This window comes from Cydia strobilella, chromosome 1, assembly GCF_947568885.1.
Source record: "Cydia strobilella chromosome 1, ilCydStro3.1, whole genome shotgun sequence".
NCBI classification, from domain to species: domain Eukaryota; kingdom Metazoa; phylum Arthropoda; class Insecta; order Lepidoptera; family Tortricidae; genus Cydia; species Cydia strobilella.
Genome location: NC_086041.1, coordinates 16,322,811 through 16,347,953, shown reverse-complemented (window position 1 = coordinate 16,347,953; position 25,143 = coordinate 16,322,811). Strand labels below are relative to the sequence as shown.

General features: G+C 36.8%; 1 protein-coding gene across 1 annotated transcript in view; it reads right to left on the bottom strand.

The window, feature by feature from the left end:
• The window catches only part of LOC134741570 (uncharacterized), a 64,870-nt gene extending 49,774 nt beyond the window's left edge, over positions 1–15,096 (bottom strand). The window contains exon 1 of the mRNA XM_063674402.1: positions 14,979–15,096. Coding sequence (XP_063530472.1) covers positions 14,979–14,996 — 18 coding nt within the window. The 5' untranslated portion in view covers positions 14,997–15,096. The remainder of the gene's footprint in view (positions 1–14,978) is intronic.
• Between the last annotated feature and the right edge of the window lie 10,047 nt (positions 15,097–25,143).

The following is a 25,143-nucleotide window of genomic DNA, read 5'->3' as shown; positions in this document are numbered from 1 at the left end:
GGCGCTCGCGACATATCGCCACTAATAACAAGCTCCGCGCGGAACGTGATCCATTAAAAGACATCAACGCGCACATCAAAGCCCGCGACTCGCTACGGTAGTCATTTCTGTCACAGCACGTCGCATATGAATAACTTGGATATTTACTTAATCATATGGCACAAAATGTCTATTTATCATGGGCATATTCTACTAAAAATGCTTCCTTGTATTTTAGAAAAATAATACCTATTGTAACAGCCAGTACTTATAATATTAGGTTGAAACTGACCTAAACCAAACCAAACCAAACCAGCTCTAAATAAATTATCGAAGAAGAAAATATTTATCCAACAATCATTTTAGCGACTTTCACTATTATAGTTTGTAAGTAATACAATATTCTAATTGTAGCAAAATTGTAGTTTACAAAGGAAGTTTCCGTATTTTTGATTTTATATTCGTTCACGATATATCGAAATTGAAGTTGCTTTAACACACATTCACGGAATGTGATGATTTAATTTTTAAAACGTAATATTTATTTCTTTATCCCAAATTCTAATTATAATTTTTGTTTAAAAACATAAAAGTTTATTATTTATAAAAAAAAAAATGCATTTATCACTGGCCCACCCTGTATAATAGCACCGACGGAGCATGTTATAACAATGATTTATTAAATACGATGGCAATGCCACCCACATAGCAAAGAAAAGAAATTAGCATCGCATGTCTCTGAACGACCTCGACCTCTTTACGATCTTTGTGACATTACGAGTACATTAGTTAAGCTAATTTAAACGACGTCTGTCTCAGTATATATAGTCATTGTGAATTGCTAATTCCTTTCAGCTACATTCACACTTCAACATATGACTTTTGATTTATCTTCATTTTTAATGTTTAATTATTTTTCGAAAAAAATATCATTAAGCTTAGCTTTGTGTGTGTTAAATGATTACAAAATAACAAAATTATGATACTAATTCATAACATTCTATAAAAAGTAAAAGAAACCGCAAGCAAAGTTAACGAACAATACTTTCTAATATGATTGATTTATCGGACCACCAACCGATCTCCGATTAATTCCGATAGCGGACAATCGAATATGTAACGATTGTGAAGCGTTGCGATTTAATGCCATCACGAGTCCGAGCTCGAGACAGAGTTGGCTTTAATTTCGTCTATCATAATGTTTTACAACTTCCGATTCAGTCACGGTTCTTGATTTTTTTTTAGCAGAAGGTCAAAAAATAATAATTAGAAAGTAAATAATGGGAATACTGCTACTAAATAGTTGGTCAAACCAAAAATAACACATGGTAAATAAGAACAAAAAAAAACCGGCTAAGTGCGAGTCGGACTCGCGTTCCAAGGGTTCCGTACATTACACAATTTAAACAATGTATTTTTTATGTGAAACGTCTTTAAAAAACCCGTAGGGGTCGGATCAAAACCTAAGTAATTAAGTCCGACTCACGCTTGACTGTACGTTTCTAATTGGTTTTCCGGTGATCTATAGGTAAAGAACTAGTTTGTGTATTTTTTTCAAAATTTTAGACCCAGTAGTTTCGGAGATAAAGGGGGGGAACGGTAATTTTTTGCCTATTTTCCTGAATAACTTCTAAACTGTTTATTTTAAAATTATAAAAAAAAAATTGAGATTCTCACAATAAGCTCTTTCATTTGATATGTAACACGATATAGTTAGAAAAACTTTATTTTTTTATTTTGTCATTTACCCCCCAAAAGTAGACCCGATGTTTAAAATTCACTTGTTTACGTTACATGTTCGTCTTTGGGTCATAAACTTACATATGTATACCAAATTTCAACTTAATTGGTCCAGTAGTTTCGGAGAAAATAGGCTGTGACAGACGGACAGACAGACGCACGAGTGATCCTAATAAGGGTTCCGTTTTTTACTTTTGAGGTACGGAACCCAAAAAACTATAGTCATCCTTTTCTTTCGGGTGCTAGTGTAAGACAAAGATAGTTTTATTCTCTCTGTCTATGTTTGAAATGAGACAGTCCTTTGACAAACTATAAAAAGGAAACTGATTGTAAGCGGTATGTGTCGCTCAACGCGACCACCGATCCACAAATTATTTTCTCTTTTATTATTATATATTATATCAATTGAGTATAGCATATTTCACATAATAATGTGTGAACGTAAAAGAAAGAGAAACTGATTTTGTCTCACGGTGCTTAGAAAGTGACAGACAGTGATAGGTATCTACTTACTTATTTAGACGTTAGGACTTTGCATCGAATGTGTATGAAGATTACTATTATAATTAAACGGATTATGCGAATTGATGTGAAAAGTTTTTATAGATAGAATTAATTAGATTTGATAAAATCGTTAATTGGAAGCGTCAAGTACAATGGCATGAGATAGATTAATTAGTTTAATTAATGGTTAGATATAAGAAGTTTTGTTAAATACTACTGAAAGTGTAAAGAACCCTTCTCGCAATGTAGGTAATATAGACAGTATATAATTGGCCTTGTACAGAATAACCTTTAGTACCTACCGTTAAGCGAAAGATTACGTTAAGGAAGGCTGCAACTTGCAGCCTGCAAGTAGGTATCCGAAACGAAGGAAGTTTCAACAATAGGCGTAATGTGTTTATCGTGTAACTAATTCCATTCTTGACTAAATACAGTTTCCGCGAGTTATGGTACTTACAGCATTCACGCTTAATTTTAACGAAGATTCTACTTACAATTATCTGTTCTATTTACGGGAAGGCATTTAGAAAGGTGGCTTTTTCAAGTAGCTACCTAAACGGATTAATTTAAAGGCTGAAGAATTATTATTTATATCTTTTTTTTTTTCAGCCCACTTTCCAATTAACATATTTATATCTGCGAAACCGAGCTTTGCTCGGAAAACATAAAAAAACTCAAAAATGCGCGTTTTTCCACAGATAAGACCTACCTAGATCGATTTTTCGCCCCCGAAAATCCCCATATAGCAAATCACATCGAAATCGTTAGAGCCGCTTCCGAGATCCCCGAAATATATAAATATATATACATACAAGAATTGCTCGTTTAAAGTTATAAGATATATTTATTTACATACTTACTTAAACAAATTTTAACCGACAAATATTAAATAAATTATCCATTAGCTATAGCTGACCCATTCCTTACATATAAAATACGATAAAGTTCATGACAATGGTGCATGTAGCATGCAATAATTAGGCATATTAAATTTAATACATATGTATATAAAAATCAGCCATCAAAAAAGGTGTATCTCCGGTGTTACACTATAAATCGCCTGAAATAGACGATAAGGCCAATGATGATGATATAAAAATGTATTTCACATTTGATCTATAATATTGTAAATAATTAAACATAAGTATATAACACTATACGACGACGACAGACTACGCGCATAAACCTCAAGCATGGCGTGACCCCCTCCTTTCTCGGTCGCCGCGCAGTGAGGTCGCCGCGAAAAGGTCCTTCCTGGTATGATGACCCCACTCGTCCTCTCAAAACCTTCCAACACAAACTTATAAAGACATATAATGGCAAACGATCAAAAACTTGACAAGACACGCGAGCGATATTCATCCACCGCATTTTACTGCATACGTGCGTCCTGTTTGTTTGTCGTAAATACTTAGTTTGCACAAAAACTTTTTACAAAAAAAGAAAACAGACTTCAAAAAGGGTGAAATGAAATATTATCCTTTTTAGGATTCCGTATTTAAGTATATGCGTTAGCAACTGAAATGTTTGAAGTCGGTGCCAAGCCAAATTTTGAACCATAATGATTTTAGTGCGATTCGATAAGATTTATGTACGACGACAATGAACGAACTTTCTGTAGGTATCTAAGCACACACCTCAGAACACACGGTCGAACCTTCTTGGCGCAGTCCGTACCATGTTTGTCGGCACATTTGTGTGTAAATCCAATGCGTTTATTTGCCGTCGTATTTTTTAAAGAACATTTCTTACAAAGTTTTGAACAGTCCATAGCACGCAAGTGTGGCATTGGGACTGGAGGTAACTTCTTACAAACAAAAAAAGAATTACTTTAATCGGATCACGGATGCCGGAGTAATCGCTGAAAAAACTACATTTAAATAATAATAATCATCAGCAAAACTATCATCATCATCAGGTCCACTTCATCAAATTGGTGGTTTTCGAGAGAAAATGCTCGAGTTGCTAATGAAAACAATTCCTCATGGATCCCATCACCATAACAGAACCAGATTAATATGGGACTAACTTGAAGGTCTCGGAGGTAATTAAACGTCCTTTAAATTGATACTAATATTAATTAGGTAGTTCACTTAGGCTAAGAGCTAGACTCAAATTAGTCCAATTTGTACAAAAGGTGGGATTTTTCGATTGGCACCGTGCGAAGTACATGGTGGGGGTAAGTAAAACGATTGCAGCGCATAAGGTGGTAAAAATTGACAACTTACGGATTAACGTCTTTAACATTTCATACAAGTTATATGGGTCCAAATAGAACTATAATTTACGATTACTCCTGAGATATTCATTTAAATTGTATGGTGTAAGGGACCATTGTAATCTGTATGAAATGCTTAATATAACTAACGTATTTAATTTGATAATTATTAATACTGTATACCACAGCAAATACCACATTCTATGAAATCTTTTTGTAGAAGATAAGAATGGGTATAGTAAGTTATCCTTAAAAGATAGACATACACCATCGCGGACTTTTTTGTAGAGCAATGAAAGAGAGATCTTTCCACCATACATTGTTTTGTTATATCTCAAACGGGTTGGGCAGCGTTTTCGATTAAAGCTCTTAGCCAGCGTGATTTTTTTCTGACTTCATTACCAAATATCGTCATATTTCAATCAATTTACACAAAACCTTCACAAATTATACGCCTTAAGCTTCCTCAAGAATCACTCTATTCATAGGTGAAAACCGCATAAAAATCCGTTCAGTAGTTTTCACTGAAATTATTACGATTTACTTACTCCTCGCTTAATAGTTTCGACAAAATACAAGCCTATAGTTGCAACCGCTGTGTGGCGCTGTCATCGTGCACGGTCACAAATGTATGAGAATTAGCTCCATTCATGAATTTATTTTTATTTTTGGATTCATAATTTATATCGTTGGAACACCGGAAATGATAAAAATACTTTTGTAAACCTTAACATTATTTTATTAAAAAATATTTAAAATGTTGAAAATTTTTGAGCGGTTGAAACGCTCATAATTTTTGGCGCGAATTCGACAGAGCGTGATGACGTCACACGTTGGGCGGCCCAACTGACGTTTGCTACTAATGACACTAATCTGTCGAACGCGTGACGTCACGTGGCGTATCGAGCGTTTCGCTCACTAGCTTTTCGCGGGCAAATTTTTGTACTTTTTATTTATAATTTTAAGTAATTAAATGGTAATTTAAAAACGGAAATGCATTTGTAACATGATATAACGGTAACAAACATCCGAATAAAACATATTTCGTTCAAATATAAACTTCATGCATGAGGCTAATTGTAAGGGGGAAATTCAAAGGGCTAGTGGGAGTAACGGCACCACTTTTCAGCCCGGCAACATCGGGTTTCTAGGAGCCTAGTAACCCCACTACAAGGATAAGAAGTCAAACTGCGGTGCGCTATTTTTGCAAACGAACATCTCATTGGAGCCTGCTCTAGTAAACGTCATCATCAAGCTTAATAAATGCGACGAACCGTGGGAACGACTTATGGATGACTTACGTTAGACCGGGCCGTGTCCGGGCCGGAGCTTCCGGCGCTTAGTTTTCTATGGAAAGCATCACGTGATCACCTGTCATGTCATAGAAAAGTAAGCGCCGGAAGCTCCGGCCCGGACACGGCCCGGTCTAACGTGAGTCATCCTTTATCCTTGGCTTTAGAAACCTTATTTGGGTTAATTTTGCACATTTCCGCTTAAGAAATTGATTTTTCAAGGTTGCAACGATGAATACGGCATAATTACCTACTAGCTAAGATTATTAATGAGTATAATAAAATAAGTATTGTATAAGTAGAGCGTTTACTTGATTGAGCACACATTATTTACTCCTGTCTATCATAATTTATGAATACCGTAATTCGGTATATTTACTGCACTGTACCACCTTGACGCTTTTCTGTTTTGCCCTATGGTTGACTGGTAGAGAACGCCTAAAGTGGCAAGTTCGCGTGTAGTACCCTGTTTTATGTGCAATAAAGTTTAAAATAAAATAAATAAATAAATTAAGCTCAGTCAAGTATTTCAAATACAAACTATATATTTCATGAAAACAGAGCTAACTAACTGTATAAGTTGTGTGTGTGTGTGTGTGTGTGTGTGTGTGTGTGTGCGTGTGTGTGTGTGTGTGTGTGTGTGTGTGTGTGTGTGTGTGTGTGTGTGTGTGTGTGTGTGTGTGTGTGTGTGTGTGTGTGTGTGCGTGTGTGTGTGTGTGTGTGTGTGTGTGTGTGCGCGTGCGTGTGTGTTGTGTAATGTAACGTTCAAAAAGGCAAAATTGAGGGCAAAAGAAGTAGAGGAACAAGGAAACTAGATGGATGCCTGGATGGATAATATTAAAAGCTGGACTCATATTAACGACGTTGCCAACCTGAGCAAAATGGCACAGGATAGGAATAAGTTCCGAGAGATGGTCGCCGACGTCCGATGAGGACATGGCACAAGAAGAAGAAGAAGGTTATTGTAATTTTTTAGGTAAAGACGAGAGGGTAGACGCTGGAACGACAGTAAGAAAGATGGTTGTTTGCGAACAAATCTACGGGGAGAGTGATATTTGATTTGGGATCGATACAAGGACTTTCTTATGGTGTTATTAGAATAATGAGGTGTCGAATGTAAATTGTGACCGGAGGTTTGGAAGCGACTATTATTAAGCTCAGAAACCAGGTGGATAATCAGGTGAAACTCATGTTATAGGTATGTAGGTAATAAAGTAGGACACCAGCAATGAGTTATCTCATTAACGTCCAAGCCTCGTATAGGTATGTAGTATGTTTACATATCGCTTTCCAGTATCAGTAAAGGCATCAAGCTCATTCGATAGGTTAATAAGTATAGTGAGCTTGACGACACATTTGTCGTAAATTTTTAGAAGCAGTTTTACATATTTTATGTCAATTTCTACATGGATATTTGTTTTGTTTTGTGCCAATCATGTTTGATAGCAAGGAGTGATTCGTCGTTTCTCCTTTTTCTAGCTAACTGGCCGACTGAAGACTAGCTGACACGCAAGTTCCTTAAGTAAGTACCTAACTATATAGGTGCTGTAAGTGTGCACCGACAGCATATTCCGCCTTTTACAAAATTTAACTGCCTTTGCGCAAATGGTGTCTCAATTTACATAATAAGTACTTAATACTTTCATGTACCCGGCGTTTCGAAAACTGTAACAATTCTCATTTTAATGCCGTACCTACTTGCCCAATCGATGGACCGATTAATATTATACAACTCGATAATAATTGCGCTTGCATTCATACACAATCGATAGTATGAGAGCTTATTAATTTAATTTATTTTGGCATCTTTTTGTTTTTTACCATGTGATTAAATAATTACAAAGTGTTACAACATCCATTGTATCCAGGGGGGGTCATCTCTCTCTGCAACTGACTTTACATCTATTTCAGTTCGTAAAAATTAAATTAAGAGCGCTCTTACAAAATTTATATATTCCTCGACGGAATTCCGGACTTTCCGCTCATTATTAGAAACAAAGAGTACTTGTTCCAGTAAGAGCGTCTTTTCTTTAGGAATACAGTTTTATATATTAGAAAAAGGACTAATAAAATTACTAATGATTTTTTTTCTGATGGTCGTTTACGAAAAACCGCGTGAAGCACTGAATTATGAGCTCTTATTTATTTGTAAATTTTGAGAATTTTACTCTACTAAAGTAAATTATTTTGTATTCCTAATACACCTACAAGCCCTGAATACTGAAAGGAAACACAAGTAATGAATAATGAACATAATGGATATAATTGAGCATTTTTGCGCGTGCGTGGGAAGAACGAAACCGCACATTGTCTCATTAACGTGTGCTCGACACTTTTACAAAACACTGTTTGTTCTGTACGGATTTTACTTTATTTGATACGTTATAAATACATTTGAAAGTTTTTTAATGGAATGGAAACAAAGCAGGTTTTTAGGGTTCCGTAGTCAACTAGGAACCATGCCATGTCCGTCTGTCTGTCTGTCTGTCTGTCCTTTGCTCCGTGATCGTTAGTGCTAGAAAGCTGCAATTTGGCATGGTTTATACTATCAATAAACCCGACAAAGTCGTACAATAAAATAAAATTCGCTTCAACCCTACAGTGTGGGGATCGTTGTATAGATCTTTCCAAACAAATAGGGGTCTTCAACATTATTTTTTTTTGACAAAGTGAATATTTTCGGAAATAGTCGCTTCGAAAGAAAAAAAAATTGTCCCCCGCCTTCTAACTTTTGAACCATATGTCAAAAAAATACAAAAAAAATCGTAGAAATAGAGCTTTACTGACATTAAACGAAAACTATAGCGAACATGATCAGTTTAGCCGTTTTTGAGTTATCGCAAAAAGTCTCCCCTTCATAGTACAGTAAAAAGACGTATATACAGCCAGTTAAATGTTATTAAGAGATTAAGTAGTAGTAGTAGTAAACTCTTTATTGTACAAAAATACACATTCAAAATTACATGATACAAATAACAAGATGTACAAAGGCGAACTTATCCCTTTGAGGGATCTCTTCCAGTTAACCTTTGAGTTGGAGAAAGTGAAAAGAGGGTGACAAATGTAGCGAAATGTACAACAAGGTACCAGAAAGACAAAGGATATAAATAGAGATTAAATGGGTTTTTTTAAGTTATTTGGCATTATTTATGTAAATAAAGTAGTTGAGTGATTGGCTTTATCCATGACATGCTCACAGACAGCAGACCTAGGTCGACGGTGCTTGACATCAGCTATGTGTTCCTTCACCCGAGTGGAAATGCTTCGTTTCGTCTGCCCGACATATGATAGGCCACACTCACAGTCCAGCCTGTACACTCCTGCAGTCTGTAGAGGGGTATTGCATTTTACAGGCCTCAGGAATTGTGACATTTTCTTCATTGGCTTGAAATATGTTTTTATAGAAGCACGCTTCTTCTCGGGTCCGTGGTGTAGGGTTGGAGCCGGCGTAGTTTTTATCGCGTATATATATATATATCTTTACTTGAAAATAATTGTAGTGTATCACTAGCCTTATGAACCGATTTTGCATGTACAACCAGCCTTAAAGTTTGTAGTCTAAGATTGTTCATTATTTTAGTATGTGGGTATTTTTGCACTTTGTAATTTTTCCTCAGTCACCCGTTGACCACGAACGCTGTAAAGAGTTCGAAACGTCGGGATGTATTATAAATTCAATATACGCGATATAATCCGTTTTCATAGTTTTATTACTGTATTTATATTATCGAAAGCGAATCTTTTTCTTGTAAGCACGTAACATGCAGCCAGAGTGCGGTATATTTTTCCCTGCTATTGAGCGCACGAGCAGAGGTCGTGTCCCAGCGCTGGGTACGTGTCGCAAGCGGCCCGATTCCCACGCGGGATGCGGAAGGCGCACCGCATGCGTTGATCTTCGCTGCGCGGGAGCACTTACACTACTTATACTACTTATACTTATACTTATAATTTTACAGAAATACTACAGTCGCCATCATCAGACATATCGGGGCGGCCCGGCCAAGGTGCTCACAAATATTTAGGTACCTGAACACGCCTCTATTGTCATGGTGCTAGCGTGCGTTTTCGGGGATTTTTTGAGCACCTCGGCTGCTCTGATATTTTTCTGCTCTGGTATATAACCGAGCCAGTCCGGTAATTAATGAACAACCTTTTACCACCGACCTAAGGCTGGTCCAGAAAATGGACTTATAGGTAAAAGTTTCGTGGTTCTCGAGATAATCGAACTCTTCTTTCTCTTTTAATATAAATGTTATTACTAAATTATTACACGACATTGTATCACAAACGAAACAAACAAGGACAATTGACGATAGCTACAGATGAGTACAATAAGTACAATCAAGCAACGGTATGAATTTATAAATAGCTATTACAAATCATGAAACGTTTACGAGAGAATTTGAAGTAATTTTGATATTTTAAAAGTAGAATGACCTATTTCTTTTTTATGTTTTCGAGGTATTAGATGCTAATGGATTAGCATGGCGCCATTTCTTCAAAATTATTGAAACGTCAAACTAGAAGCTCTATGACTCTTGTTTATAGTAAAATGTTGTCAGTGTGTAAAAACTGATGTTAAATCAATGATTTGTCAAATCAAACGTGAACTACAAAGGATTTGTAGTTCACGTTTCATTATTGGTGCCACGTCCATTATAGGGGTACTAAATCACGTAGAACATATTAATCTAAATAATATAATTTAGAAAAAGTTGGCGTTGTCTGGGTTTTCACGACCATATGGCTAAACAGAGACCAGCGTCAGTGGTCAAGGTATTGTATTTTAACACTGATTACTTATATTAAATAATTTCACGGTTTAGACTCACTTGTTTTAGTCACTCGCGCGACATGTTTCGGAGAGCCTAGGTCTCCTTTCTCAAGCATAGTGCGAGTAGCGTTCACGACGACCGTGTATTGCGTATTGCGTAACATGTCGCGCGAGTGACTAAAACAAGTGAGTCTAAACACTCTAAACCGTGAAATTATTTAATGTTAGTATGTCTCACAACAGTTTAAACTGATTATATTCTTAAAAATGTAACTCGTTATTGGGGAGTATTTTTAGCTCGCTAACCCAAGTTATGACTCAAAGTTTTAATGCGTAGGTAGGATAACTGGTCCTGCCCGAGTTTACAGACATTATGAACCAATATAGAGTGCAATTCAATAAATTATCCAGATTGAAGACAGTGGGTGGAAAAGGGCTTAAGCTTGAGTTCGTTTGTGTACGTAAACCTGAATGGTTTTAGAATATATATTTTTTTATCCGACCAAACAACATTTATTGTCTCTTCTCTTACTACCTAATTAATTTTCACTACTCACTGATGCACGAAAAATATATACGTGGTACGAATCATTACTAAAAAAAACCGGCCACGTGCGAGTCGGACTCGCGCACCGAGGGTTCCGTAGATTACACAATTTAAACAATGTATTTTTCCCCTCACGTCTTTTATCCTTTAAAACAAGCGGGGAAAAACGCATTTTATCCACTAGTCGGGAAAGTAATTTGACCTTGGATGGAGCGTGTTTAAGTAGCTTGACAGATAACAAAACGTAAAACACTCATAATAATGATTCGTTTGATATTAATTATCATTAAACAAATGGTTTCAGAATCTAATAAAAAATACCAAATTTAGCTTTATTTAATGATTTTATGTCATAAACCTTAAAGTTCCATAAGAAACGTATGTTTTTTAATAATGATGTTAAATATAATTCTGAACGCACAAGTTGAGTCGATGCAATTTCAAAACGCATCATTGACATTTCATACGTCAGAAATGTCAACATTGTCAACAAAATTTTTACTTAAAAACTTCTCACGTAAAAATACAGAATTTCCAGAGTTTTTTGTTATAATATCGTAAAAAAATTAGTGATTTCAGTGTTGAAGATGATCTAACGCCTGTGGATGTTGCACTTTCCTCGCTATAGTGAGGTGAAAAGTTTTGTGTTACACACGGGTGCAAATGTATTTTACTTCTCGTGTGTTGAAACACTCGCGGGTAAAATGCAACTTTGCACCCTTGTATAACAAATAACTATTTTATGTGAAACGTGAGTGAAAGGTAATTTACGATTTACGATTTATGACGTATAAAAAAAACTACTTACTAGATCTCGTTCAAACCAATTTTCGGTGGAAGTTTGCATTGTAATGTAAATCATATATTTTTTTAGTTTTATCATTCTCATATTTTAAAAGTTACAGGGGGGGAACACATTTTACATTGCATGCACATATATGCATTAAAAATCCCGAATTGGTTGTAAAGTGATATTCTTCATCTAAATCCATGAGTGCGTGAAGTCATGCTTGCCCGCTGATCGAGGCCAGTAGTTCCATTATTACACACGAATCAGCTGTTATTATTAATTTTACTTAGTACGTTAATAAATATCAGTACCACACGGAGTAACATAACGTGCTGTAACGTAATTAACTAAATGAATTAACGCACCTATTACCATTAGCTCGATTGACGCGTGAGATCGTGGCCGTCTAGACAATGTCCGCTTCATACAAGAACCTTAGTTAAATGTTAAGTTTATCTTATTATAAAACAATTTTAAGATGAAAAGTATTTTGAAGCATTATTAGTTGGTAAAGGTTGACGAAACAGACCCCAAGATGATCAATTAAAAACGTGTGCATTAGTTTAAAATTGTTTAAAATGTATCTCAGGCACTATTGATGCGTTATTTTATAGATTAGATTAGATTTATTTTTTCACAACATATAATTACAGTACAAATTACATTAATGTCAATTTATAAGAATCTATATTAGGTATATGCCCTTATTTTGTCTCTTGTGTGGAGTCTTTTATTACGATATTAAATAGTTATTTGGGAGTATATTTTTATAGTACCTATAAATGATCTATTCTGTTTCCCACAAACATTACGATACCGACTTTAGCCATAGTCAATCGTTGACTTAAACTCGATCGCAAGTACTGCTAACTCTCGATTTTAAGCGCTTTACTGGAACAGGGTGACTGGCCGGTTATACATAATTACTTCTCGACTTCCTCGCATTCGCGTTTCACTTGTGTTTTCACTTTCAATGCGGTGAACTCATCTCGTTAGCGCAGCTCGGACAATTATTTGTTTGAGATTACTTTTTCCGTTATAACTCTGAAAAGTGAGCATGACCCTATTCAATTGCGCATTCTTTTCTAGCTAATAATCTTTGTATATTGTACCTAATCAACGGTATACAATATGATAATTAAAATTCCAAACTCCCTCTTGGTTCCCAAATAGCCCCACGTAACCGTACTTACGTAATTACATTTTTAGTCTGTCTTGAAAACCAAATAAATATCTTTTTAATACAGTTGCTCAAAAAGTGCTGCTTTTCGTGGCTGTTTAGCGTGCGGAAAGTTAATTTTCGCGAACTAGTGCTTTTTACTTTTCCAATTTTTTTAAATTTTTACTTGTTCCAATTCATGACTACTTATTGATGAGTGTTAATATTCGTTTCTTATAAACGTCGTAATCAACATAAAAACCTACTGTTAATGTAAGAATACAAAAAAAATGTGTATATTTCATATTTTATTACTTACCTCTTCATCATTATAAGTATTTATAACACGTTTATTTTTTAATGTTGAAAAACCGTTCTTAATAAGTTGTCTGAATGGAACGGAACGCCTGTCAAAGAAGAGGCGTATTTTCTTACTGCAAGAATGTTTTAAGTTTCCAAAGGCAACATTCGATATTGTTTTTATAAATATACGATACACAAATAATCGTAAATAACGATATTTGGGTAATAATAGTACAATGTTTTAATATTTACAATTGTTTCTGTCTTATTGTTCATGCATTTGAAAAAGACTCATTGAAGTGGGTTCAATAATAATAACAAAATCTATTCTAGTCGAATAAAAGCTAGAAAAACACCTCTTCATAATGTCAATGTCAATGATGTCACAGAATGAATAATATAAAAGTTTCGAATTCCATTCCTTGCTTGCTTTTGCTGCTTTTCTCATTTTTTCGCAACTGTATTAAAAAACGTCGTTCGATACACGTGCGGAAATGTCGTTCTTCACTCGTCCCGAGTCTTGCCACTCGCCTACGGCTCGTGGCAAGATATCGGTATTCGTGAAGTAATGACATACATTCCGCACTAGCATCGAAATGTACTATTTTTTTTTGGTGTATGATATTCATAGTTTATTTCCACCTTCTCAATATATGTTCATTAACTTTACAGTATTGAACAATGGATTCCGTTTCCAAAAATAGCCATTCTCCTCATCTACATCCGCGTGCATATTTTACCCCTGCATGTGAATCGATACATTTCTAAAGGGCTGCGGGTGAATGACCCGGAGTGACTATTGTCCTTTCTAAGCCAACCTAGACAACCTAGGCATTATTCGTGTTGCTTAACACTTGCAACCTCGATGTGAGCCAATTTAACTACAGACCCTTTTAATTTATACATATTTACATACCTACTAGCAATGTATTTTTCTCAATTGAAATAATAAATCTAATGTTCTGTTTAAATTTTTAAGATAATATGGGTTATTAAGTTATAATAGGTTTATCCTGTAGCAGTCAAGCTCTTGATCAAAATACTTATTTGTTTTTAATTAATAATTGTACAGTAAGACTTATTAATTGTACAATTTATCAATTGTACTTTTTTGAAATACATAACTACGGAACTTTATACGTCTAATAATCACCATCTAATATTTCGTCATGATGAAACTTTGGATCTTTATATTAGGATTATGTTTAATAATTCAAATTTTAACTGTATTATTTTTAACAAATGAGTAATGATTTAACGAAACCAAAATTAAATAAAGTAAAGTCTAACATTTTTTTACAACAAGACGTCAGATGTCATACATTTTAAATTTTAACTGTCACATTCGTTCGATCGATATTCGATAGCCCGTAGCGATACAACTATTAAGAATTTCATTAAAGTAGCTCGCAAATAGGTATACCTATTGTTAATACTTTTTCCTGTTCCACACTACATTACAAATTACAATGCACACAAGAACCAAGTACACAATCTTAATCACACGCCAGAATGACCATAGAAATGTGGCTTCGAACCACCTCGGAACTCGGAACCACATAGAAAATCACAAAATCACTGAAAAAACACTTCTCAAATATCCGGGGTGTGTTCCAAACCACAATTCTGAAAATTTGAATACACTTTTAATTTTGTTTTATTTGACACTTACGTAAAATTTGGCCGCCATGATAGTTTAACTGTCAATTATTGGTTCACTCGCGAGGCGGGCGCGTGCGCGTAGGGTTCGCGCGGCGAATGGCGGCCGCCGGCCAGCGCCATCTTTATAAACTCCCCCCCAATGTATTATTATATTAATTACGTTTTCACTAGTCGATCGATCTGGATTAAGCGCTTCCTTATCCAAAAAGAGATTAAAGGATTTGGGATCCATGCTTTTTCGAAAATTTACATAAGCCCTGACATTAAGTATTGGAAGACGCTGCGGTCGTTGCCTCTTTAAAGGCAGGTAAGGTTATTGCGCTAGTTTTCGTCCGGCTTTAGTTTTCGTCTATTTGACGAATTTTGAATATATACCTACATTGCTGCACAAATTTGGTCTTATTGCAATCCTTAATATCTAAACAATATATCTATCTACATAAAACATATACTTCGCAAGTAGCAAATTAAGAATTAAATATATATCGGAGATAGATGAACGGTCATGAAGATTAATGATACTCTATGAATGCCATAGCTAAAACGATACAATTCATAAAAATATAAATTATAGGAATGAAGTGAGGTTGGCTGCGATACTTTCCAATTCAAATCTGACTGACGGTTTCTCTTAGGATGCCAGCCCCTTTCGGGCTGTCATCAGAATCAGCCAGGAACCAATCCATTAAAGCAGCTGTTCGGGTCATTCAAATAAAAGTCACTGTATCGCAGCCAAACACACTCAAGCATAGACTATTTCAATACTTGACATTCCATCAAACGCAGTCGTCATAAATCCATAGTAGACGGTCTGCGACATATATTATTTGCTAATCCATCAAGTGGACGAAAACTAGAGCATGGACGGAAACTAGCGCAATGATTCTACGTACTTTCCGTCAGTAGAAAAGAACGGCAAATTTAAAAAATGCAAGCGCGAAGGTTTATCGTCCCATAGAAAATTTGAATTTCGCGCCTTTTTCTACTGACAAACTTGTTTGACCGGCTATATAACGGCACACTTCCTTCGCTTCATTATTTCTACAGGCACAGGCAGCAATAAATAACTAAACGTATTTTTTAAATATTCTTCCAAGATCGTTATTAGTTAGTCTAGCTAGGGGAGTCGGAATGTCGGGTGTCGGGTCCCGAAAATAAACCTGTGCGCGTGGGATGAACGGTCTATGACGGATATAGGTAATCCGCTATTCGCTCATTATTACCATTAGCATAATCATGATAGTTAAGTATTAAGTACTCGTAATCTCGTATTACACAAAGATACGTATTGCGTGCTTACATTCATTAAATCACATGTGTTTAACTTAATTAACGCTGTGATATGCTACTGTTGCTGATTAAGTTAGATTACGTACTTCATAAATTGCGGTAAATTCTTAAGCAGTTTCCGAATTCTGTAATTAAATGCGGAAGTGGACATGTCTTTCACCGCTGATCTACTGAAAAATAGTATTTTATACAATCGTGATATAAGAGAGAGCTTTTCAGTCGAGTACCGTGTTTAAGCAACGAAGCTTGCTGAGTTGCTTAAGTTAAGGTACGAGATTGAATAGCTTGATTATATCACTGTTGTATGCAATACTTTTTCTACGAGACATAAAAATAATACATTCAACTAGTAGAATCATATAGGTAAACAAACCAAAAGTATACAGCTAAGATACGCGAGCTGCCGCAGCCCGCGATACCTTCATACTCGTACGCGCCCCGCGCCCCGGCCGTCGGGCCCGGCGCCCCTGGCGGGTTGGTCAACGACACCTCCTCGTAACTCATGAGGCCCTGAGGGCCTACCGCGAACCACGTTCGGCGTGTTGCCTCTCTGTCGCACTTGTGAATTCGTACGTAAGTGTGACAGGGAGCCAACAAGTCAAACGTGGTTCGCGGTAGGCCCTCTGGTACCTGCTCCGCGCTAAATTCAATTTTAAGACAGTTTTTTCTCGATTTTGGCTACCGTAGCCTATGGAGACTAACAAGCAACGCTAAGCGGTTCTCGTAGGGTATGGACGTTGCTATATGAAGGGTGTCACATGCGCGTTTCTGACTTATAAAGCAATTGTTTCTACTACAACATAAAACTAAATGTTTTTGTTGGCCAACCAATCAAGATTTTTATAATTTTCATTTTAATTTTTTCATTTTCATTTATTCACCATAAAGTAATATGTGCAACATGGTATGTCGTTACAAGCGTATACTAAAATAAAAACTTTTATAAAAAAAAAGATAAACCGACTTCAAAAAGGATGAAATAAAATATTATCCTTTTTAGGGTTCCGTGTTTAAGTATATGCGTTACCAACTGATATGTTTGAAGTCGGTGCCAAGCCAAATTTTAAACCAGGGATTTTGGTGCAATTCGATAATGATGCGGCTATATAAGTATGTACGTTGGATTACCTAATGCAGCGTACTACGTAGGCGAACAACACGCGAATGCGAAGCGGCGCGGCACGGTGCCTTAATTAATCCTTTGATACCTACCTATATATAGAAGTGTCCTACGTGGGCGATCTCGTTGCGAACGCGAACGCATTGGGCCGGCCGCGCCGTGCCGCGTCGCTTCGCTTCGCGTTCGCGAGTGTTCGCCTATGTAAGACGCAGCGTTACACGACGACAATAAACGAACTTCCTGTACACTTTAGAACAGAACACACGGTTGAACCTTCTTGGCGCAGTTCGTACCATGCTTGTCGGCACGTTAGTGTAAATCTAATACGTTTTATCGTCGTATTTTTTTAAAGAGCATTTCTTACTAATTCTTAAACAGTCATAGCACGCAAGTGTGGGATTGGGACTGAGTTATTTTCTGTCGCTTATCCAGAGGACTACATTTCAAAATATAAAACAATTCAAGGAACCTTCATGCAAAATTTCAGCTAAAGCGGTTCAGTTGTTTAGCCATGAAAAGGTAGCAAAGAGGCAGACATTATTGCTTTCACGTTTATAACATTTGTACAGTTGTAATGGGACTTATAGACATAAAGCTGATTATTTTTGACTGGTATTGTTACTACTTGGAGTACTTGGCTTGGCACCGACTTCAAACATATCAGTTGGTAACGCATATACTTAAACACGGAACCCTAAAAAGGATAATATTTTATTTCATCCTTTTTGAAGTCGGTTTATCTTTTTTTTTTTATAAAAGTTTTTATTTTTCAATTTTTAGTTTTAAGACATTGTTAAGAGCGTGACGCATGAATGAAAAACATAATCATGTTTATCTGTTCAATGGTGATTTGGTCGTTTTCTTAAGCAACTTGATCATTTTTTTCTCGAAAACCACCAATTTGATGAAGTGGAGCTGATGATGATTATTATTTTGATGATAATGATTTCAGCGATTACTCCGGCACCCATGATCCGATTTGAGTTATTCTTTTTCTGTTTGAAAGAAGTTACCTCTCCAAGGTGTTTTCGTAATATTTTTGGTTTTGATCTGATGATGGAATCCGTGAGGAATTGAGGGAACTCCTCAATTTTTAAAGGCACGTGTATGGTAATTTCGGTGTTTTCTAAAGTAACTCAAGCATTTCCTCACCAAAACCACCAATTTGATGTAGTGCAACTGTAGCCTAACCACGAGTTTGGCACTAAATATTCTTAGTAACTTACTTTGTACACTAATACGCCAGTACAAGCGACATGCATAAACAGTAAGTTACGCACACGATAGCGAATATATCAATGTCAAACTCGTGGTAAGGCTACTGATAACTTCCCTCGTATGTGTATTATGATTTTTGATGTAGGTAGTGTTGGAAACAACCAAAGAGACTGAGAGGTGAAGGTAGAGGGTAATAGTGTTTGGGGGGTTTGAGGTTGGGGGTTGAGGGGAGGTGAGTTGATGGGTCGGAAACTGAGGGGTTGGGAGTTAAGGGATTGGGGGTTAGGGTTAGGAGTTAAGGGGTCTGGGGTTAGGGGTCGGGGAATGGCGGTTGAAGGGTTGGTGGTTTAGGGTCGAGGGGTTCAGTGATCAGGTGTTGATGTGCTGTGAGGTTGAGTGATCGGGGGGTTTGAGGGATTGGGTCAGTGGCGGGGCGGAGAATGGATTTACTGACAGGAATGATTTCCCAGACGGACTCGACGAAAATTCTGATTATTTAATAAAGTTTACGAATTTACAGATAAACATGATTATGTTTTTCATTCATGCGTCACGCTCTTAACAATGTCTTAAAACTAAAAATGGAAAAATAAAAACTTTTATAAAAAAAAGATAAACCGACTTCAAAAAGGATGAAATAAAATATTATCCTTTTTAGGGTTCCGTGTTTAAGTATATGCGTTACCAACTGATATGTTTGAAGTCGGTGCCAAGCCAAGTACTCCAAGTAGTAACAATAACAGTCAAAAATAATCAACTTTATGTCTATAAATCCCATTACAACTGTACAAATGTTATAAACGTGAAAGCTTTTATGTCTGCCTCTTTGCTACCTTTTCATGGCTAAACAACTGAACCGCTTTAGCTGAAATTTTGCATGAAGGTTCCTTGAATTGTTTTATATTTTGAAATGTAGTCCTCTGGATAAGCGACAGAAAATAACTCAGTCCCAATCCCACACTTGCGTGCTATGACTGTTTAAGAATTAGTAAGAAATGCTCTTTAAAAAAATACGACGACAAAACGTATTAGATTTACACTAACGTGCCGACAAGCATGGTACGAACTGCGCCAAGAAGGTTCAACCGTGTGTTCTGTTCTGAGGTGTACAGGAAGTTCGTTTATTGTCGTCGTGTAACGCTGCGTCTTACATAGGCGAACACTCGCGAACACGAAGCGAAGCGACGCGGCACGGCGCGGCCGGCCCAATTCGTTCGCGTTCGCAACGAGATCGCCCACGTAGGACACTTCTATATAGGTATCAAAGGATTAATTAAGGCGCCGTGCCGCGCCGCTTCGCATTCGCGTGTTGTTCGCCTACGTAGTACGCTGCATTAGGTAATCCAACGTACATACTTATATAGCCGCATCTTTATCGAATTGCACCAAAATCCCTATGAATATATGGTTTAAAATTTGGCTTGGCACCGACTTCAAACATATCAGTTGGTAACGCATATACTTAAACACGGAACCCTAAAAAGGATAATATTTTATTTCATCCTTTTTGATGTCGGTTTATCTTTTTTTTATAAAAGTTTTTATTCAGTATATACTTTTATGTCAACTAACTTTAGCCAATCTTCTCAGGACACCGCCGACCTCGAAACGTCGGAGGTACATCTTAAAACTTAAATACGCGATTAAGTCCCGTTTTACAATTTATATAATATCTGGGAGACCGAGCTTTGCTCGGAAAACATAATAAAACTCAATAATGCGCGTTTTCCCGGATATACGTAAACGATCTACCATCAAATATTCCAGACTGTGCTCAAGTGACTCTATTTGCTGACGACACTCATGTGGGAGTGAGGCTCGAGAAAGCAACTTAATGAAGGAACAGCTGGTGCAAACCCAACGTAGCCTGCAGAACTGGTTTCAGGCAAACGGTATAGTACTGAATACCGACAAGACCATAAATGTTAAATATAGAACAAATTCTCGAATAGACAAAAACCCACCTACTCTTCAGTATCAAGATTGTAATAAGTTTTTAGGATATATAATAGATAATAAATTAACACATAAAGATCACATACAGAAACTTTGTAACTAACTCTCTTCGGCAAATTTGGCGTTACTTAAACTAAAACCTTTAATAAATTCGGAAACTTTAAAGATGGTCTACTATGCGTATATTCAATCCCTAATAAATTATGCAATAACTATATGGGGCAATGCATCGGACATTCAAAAAGTGCTAGTACTACAGAAGCGTTCTCTGAGGATCATGTGCGGTGTCAACCGACGGGACTCAGCCAAACCTCTCTTTGGAAACCTAGGCATAATGACGGTAATCTCGTTATTTATCTATAATTCTTTGCTAGAAATTCACAAACAAGCGGACTCTCTTCTAAAATTATCGGATATACACAATTATAACACGCGATCCAGGCACAAATTGCTTCTACCAAAGGTGCGGCTTAAAATGTCAAAAACAGGGCGTTTACTTATTGACAATTTCCATAGTAAAATGAATGACGATATCGACTGCACGTAATATGGTGATTTTAACGTTTTCCCGACCGCAGCTGCACTACTGCTCCGACACGTCGGTGTTATTGTCAATTTCCATAGTAAAATGAATGACTAGACCGACTGCACGTAGCATGGCCATTTTTGCGTATTTGGTGTATTATTGCAACTGCGGCTGCAGACCGCACGTCAAATCTGTCACCTGCACTGAATTGTCTTTGATCACAGATATTAGTAGTTTTAAGCAAAGAGGATATAACCACTACGTTCTAAGGAGTTATTACACCCACGGATAAACAACCCCGATGGTACCGTCGCCATATATCGCAGATATATCGGGGCGGCCAAGGAGCTCACAAATATCTGAACACGCCTTTATTGTCAAGGCGCTAGAGTGCATGTTCAGATATATTTAGCACCTCGGTCGCTCCGACATATCTGATGGCGACTGTAGTACTACTGTAAACTTTTTTGCTAATCTATATTGAGCCATACGAGTATCACAGAGCCAGTTAGGAAACTAGAATGATAGGTCCGAAAAAGAGAGTGTCAAATTCGGAAGTTAACTATAGTCTGGCAAACCCTTCGAGCAACACCGGCTTCCGACACGTCGGAAGGGAGGAGCCCAAGCGTCTTACCGTACAAATCGTTCTGCCATTTTTTGCGGGGGGAAACGTGCACACAGTCGCACTTCTCACTCACTACTTGCAAAATCCAATCTCTAATTAGGATTGTTCATTTTTTTTTAAATGTTCTATTTCGAAAACCATTTCGAGATATTAGGTTTTTAAACAGTTTCCGACATTTGCTGCGATATAATAATCGAGGATTGAAGATATTTCAACAAATATACTGATGACCTTAGTTTGACCTTCTCGCGAGGCTGAATATAATAATGTCATCGTATAGTAAAAGTTATCGAACCATAGTAAATAAATCCGTCACTCACGTAATTGTCAAAGATGTCATTGTCATCAATTGTCATAATAAAAAAAATCAGTTAAACCGCTAGTTTCTTACGATTTGATTTATAATTTTTAATACCTAAACAGTAGACTTTGATTGCTTAATATATCAAAAACCTTGTTTCCACTTGTGGGAATGATTTACAAAAATTATAGTCCGCGAAGACCTACGTGAAAGACGGTGTTGTCGTGAAGTAAATGTGGAATGGAATACTTCAAGTGTTACACACAATATTGCTGTGAGGATCACGTCGATGTAAGTATAAAATTAATATTATTTTACTACGAATATTTAAAAGTCCATTTTGGTGGTCGGGTCACTATTACCTATTTATTTTCTGCGATGATGTGGCCAGAATATCTAAAGACAAACCGTTTAACACAGCTTGTCCGCTACTAGCTCCGTTTTACTGATTTGAAGTTAAATTCAACAAACAGACATACATATATGTAACTTATAACCATCTTGCAAGCAATAAATACATAGAAAAATACATAGTTATATTCAAAATACAACATGAAACTGAAAAGATAATTTCTAATTTCCAGGTACCTACAAGTTGCAGTTCAAGGCTCAAGCTGCTGATATCACGATCATGGCGGACAAAACTGAAGTTAATAAAGAGTTGTGAAAAATAAAACATGTCTTATTTTTTACTTTTTTATTAATTTACGAAAAACCTGTTTCCCAAAAAAGTGTATACATTATATAGGTATGTTCAACATGTTCTGCACGTAAGGTTGGCTTTGTTTAGTAGCATTCAGTTGAAATTGATTTAGGTTCTACTCTTGTTGATCCAGAAAATAATTGTATAGTTTATTATTAAATCTATGCCCACGCCCAGGCACTATTCTTGCTATAACTTTACATTCTCCGCCTTCTCTAGAAATTTGTACATTATATACATCCAATAAAACTAAGGCATATAACTTAAGGCAGATTTGTGGAATCAGCTTTCACAAATTTAGCGTATTTTGAGATTATTGATTATTAATGTCGTTTATGGTGACAATTTCTCATTTTGTCATTGCAAAGCCATTCCTGAGCTAAATAAAAGAAGCAATCATTTATTTTTATAACAAGGGGCAAAGATGTTATTTAATACCTCATGGTAACATATTGATATCCAAACATACGAAACGATACAAAATTGAACCACGAGAGAAGCGAATGGTTTAAAATTTAGAATATTGACAGTTGCGGAGGTCTCAAGGCATGAGGGTTAAACAAACTGTGTTACAGTGCAACACGTAATTCTTCACACCAACACGAGGAAACCATTTATTATTCAAATTAATTTATTAAAAGTTCTTTCTATCGGCCAAGGTGAGGGAAATATCTTTCTTCATAAAGGATTTCTTGTCTCGCCCGTCAAGTTTTATATGGATGGTGCGGTCATATCATAATAGAGTGCCGTCGCCCATTCACACCTGCAACTGGACAATATGAAGTGTAAATTACAAATTATTTTATTCATCATACTTCACTGTTTGGTACCTAAAGAAAGTAAAATTGGCTTAATATGGATACTTAGAAAGATAAATCTGTAATATTTTGCTAACACCGAACGACTGCCTGCCCACCATTGGATAATTTTATTCTTACGTGTCGCATCGTCATCTCCAGAACCCACGAATCACTTTGCAGAAATCAATAAAAGGCCTGCTAAAAGAGCCTACCTGGCATGGTTTTGAGGGGACGTTTATTACAGACTTCTAAATCCAGCCGCACGTTTCTGACGGCCGAGTACCTATACGTGATGCAGGTGGATCAAGTGCGCACTCCCCCCGTATATATCACGAACTCCATGAGTCCCGTTTCCGTCGGATTGCTGTGTGCGGTGGTCACGCATTTAGGCAAGAGGATGGGGAAGAAAATTTCACATTGTGAACTTACCTTAATGTTAAGAATAATTTTTCCTCTGCATTAATTTTATTTGAGTAATTTGATTGTATTTCGTCAATTATTAAGTCTCATTCAATGTTGAATTGCTTTTCATTTAATCGGCAATATTATCTGAATAAAGGATCACCATTAAATATCAGATTTTTTATTAATATTGCGTAGCTGCCTTCGTCGGACTCTGACTATTGTAGAAAGGCCAACTGGTCTTCTTTTTCATGTAGCATGTAGCATTATCGTCACTCGCTTCTTCACGTAAAAAATACAAAAGTAAATTAGTATTTTATTTGTACGTCTGACATTATATGACTTGACATTGACAAGCCATCAACGAACGCTGTCGCGACTGCACGCCGCAACAGCCGCAGTCGTGCTGCTACAGTAGTGCGGTACCGCGTAACGTCGCAACTGCAGTGCAGCGGCAGTTACAAATGGACAGTCACCTTAGGTGACTGTCCATTTTCAACCGCAGCTGCGTTACTGCTCCGACACTACTGCAGCGGCCTGAACGCGTCGGTGTTATTGTCAATTTCCATAGTAAAATGAATGACGATATCGACTGCACGTAATATGGTGATTTTAACGTTTTCCCAACCGCAGCTGCACTACTGCTCCGACACGTCGGTGTTATTGTCAATTTCCATAGTAAAATTAATGACAAGGCCGACTGCACGTAGCATGGCCATTTTTGCGTATTTAGTGTATTATTGCAACTGCGGCTGCAGACCAAAGAGCATATAATCACTACGTGCAGACCGCACGTCAAATCTGTCACCTGCACTGAAATGTCTTTGGGTCACAGATATGAGTAGTTCTAAGCAAAGAGGATATAACCACTACGTTCTAATAAGGAGCTTATTACACCCAAGGATATACAACCCCGATGATACAGTCGCCATATATCGCAGATATATCGGGTCGGCCCAGGAGCTCACAAATATCTGAACACGCCTTTATTGTCAAGGCGCTAGTGTTCAGATATTTTTAGCACCTCGGTCGCTCCGATATATCTGATGGCGACTGTCCCTACTGTAAACTTTTTTGCTAATCTATATTGAGCCATATCACAGAGCCAGTTAGGAAACGTGTGTGTTGTACACAATAATTGTGTACAACACGCACCGCGCTAGTTGTATGCATGCACAATTAGGATTGTTCATTTTTTTTTTAATGTTCTATTTCGAAAACCATTTCGAGATAT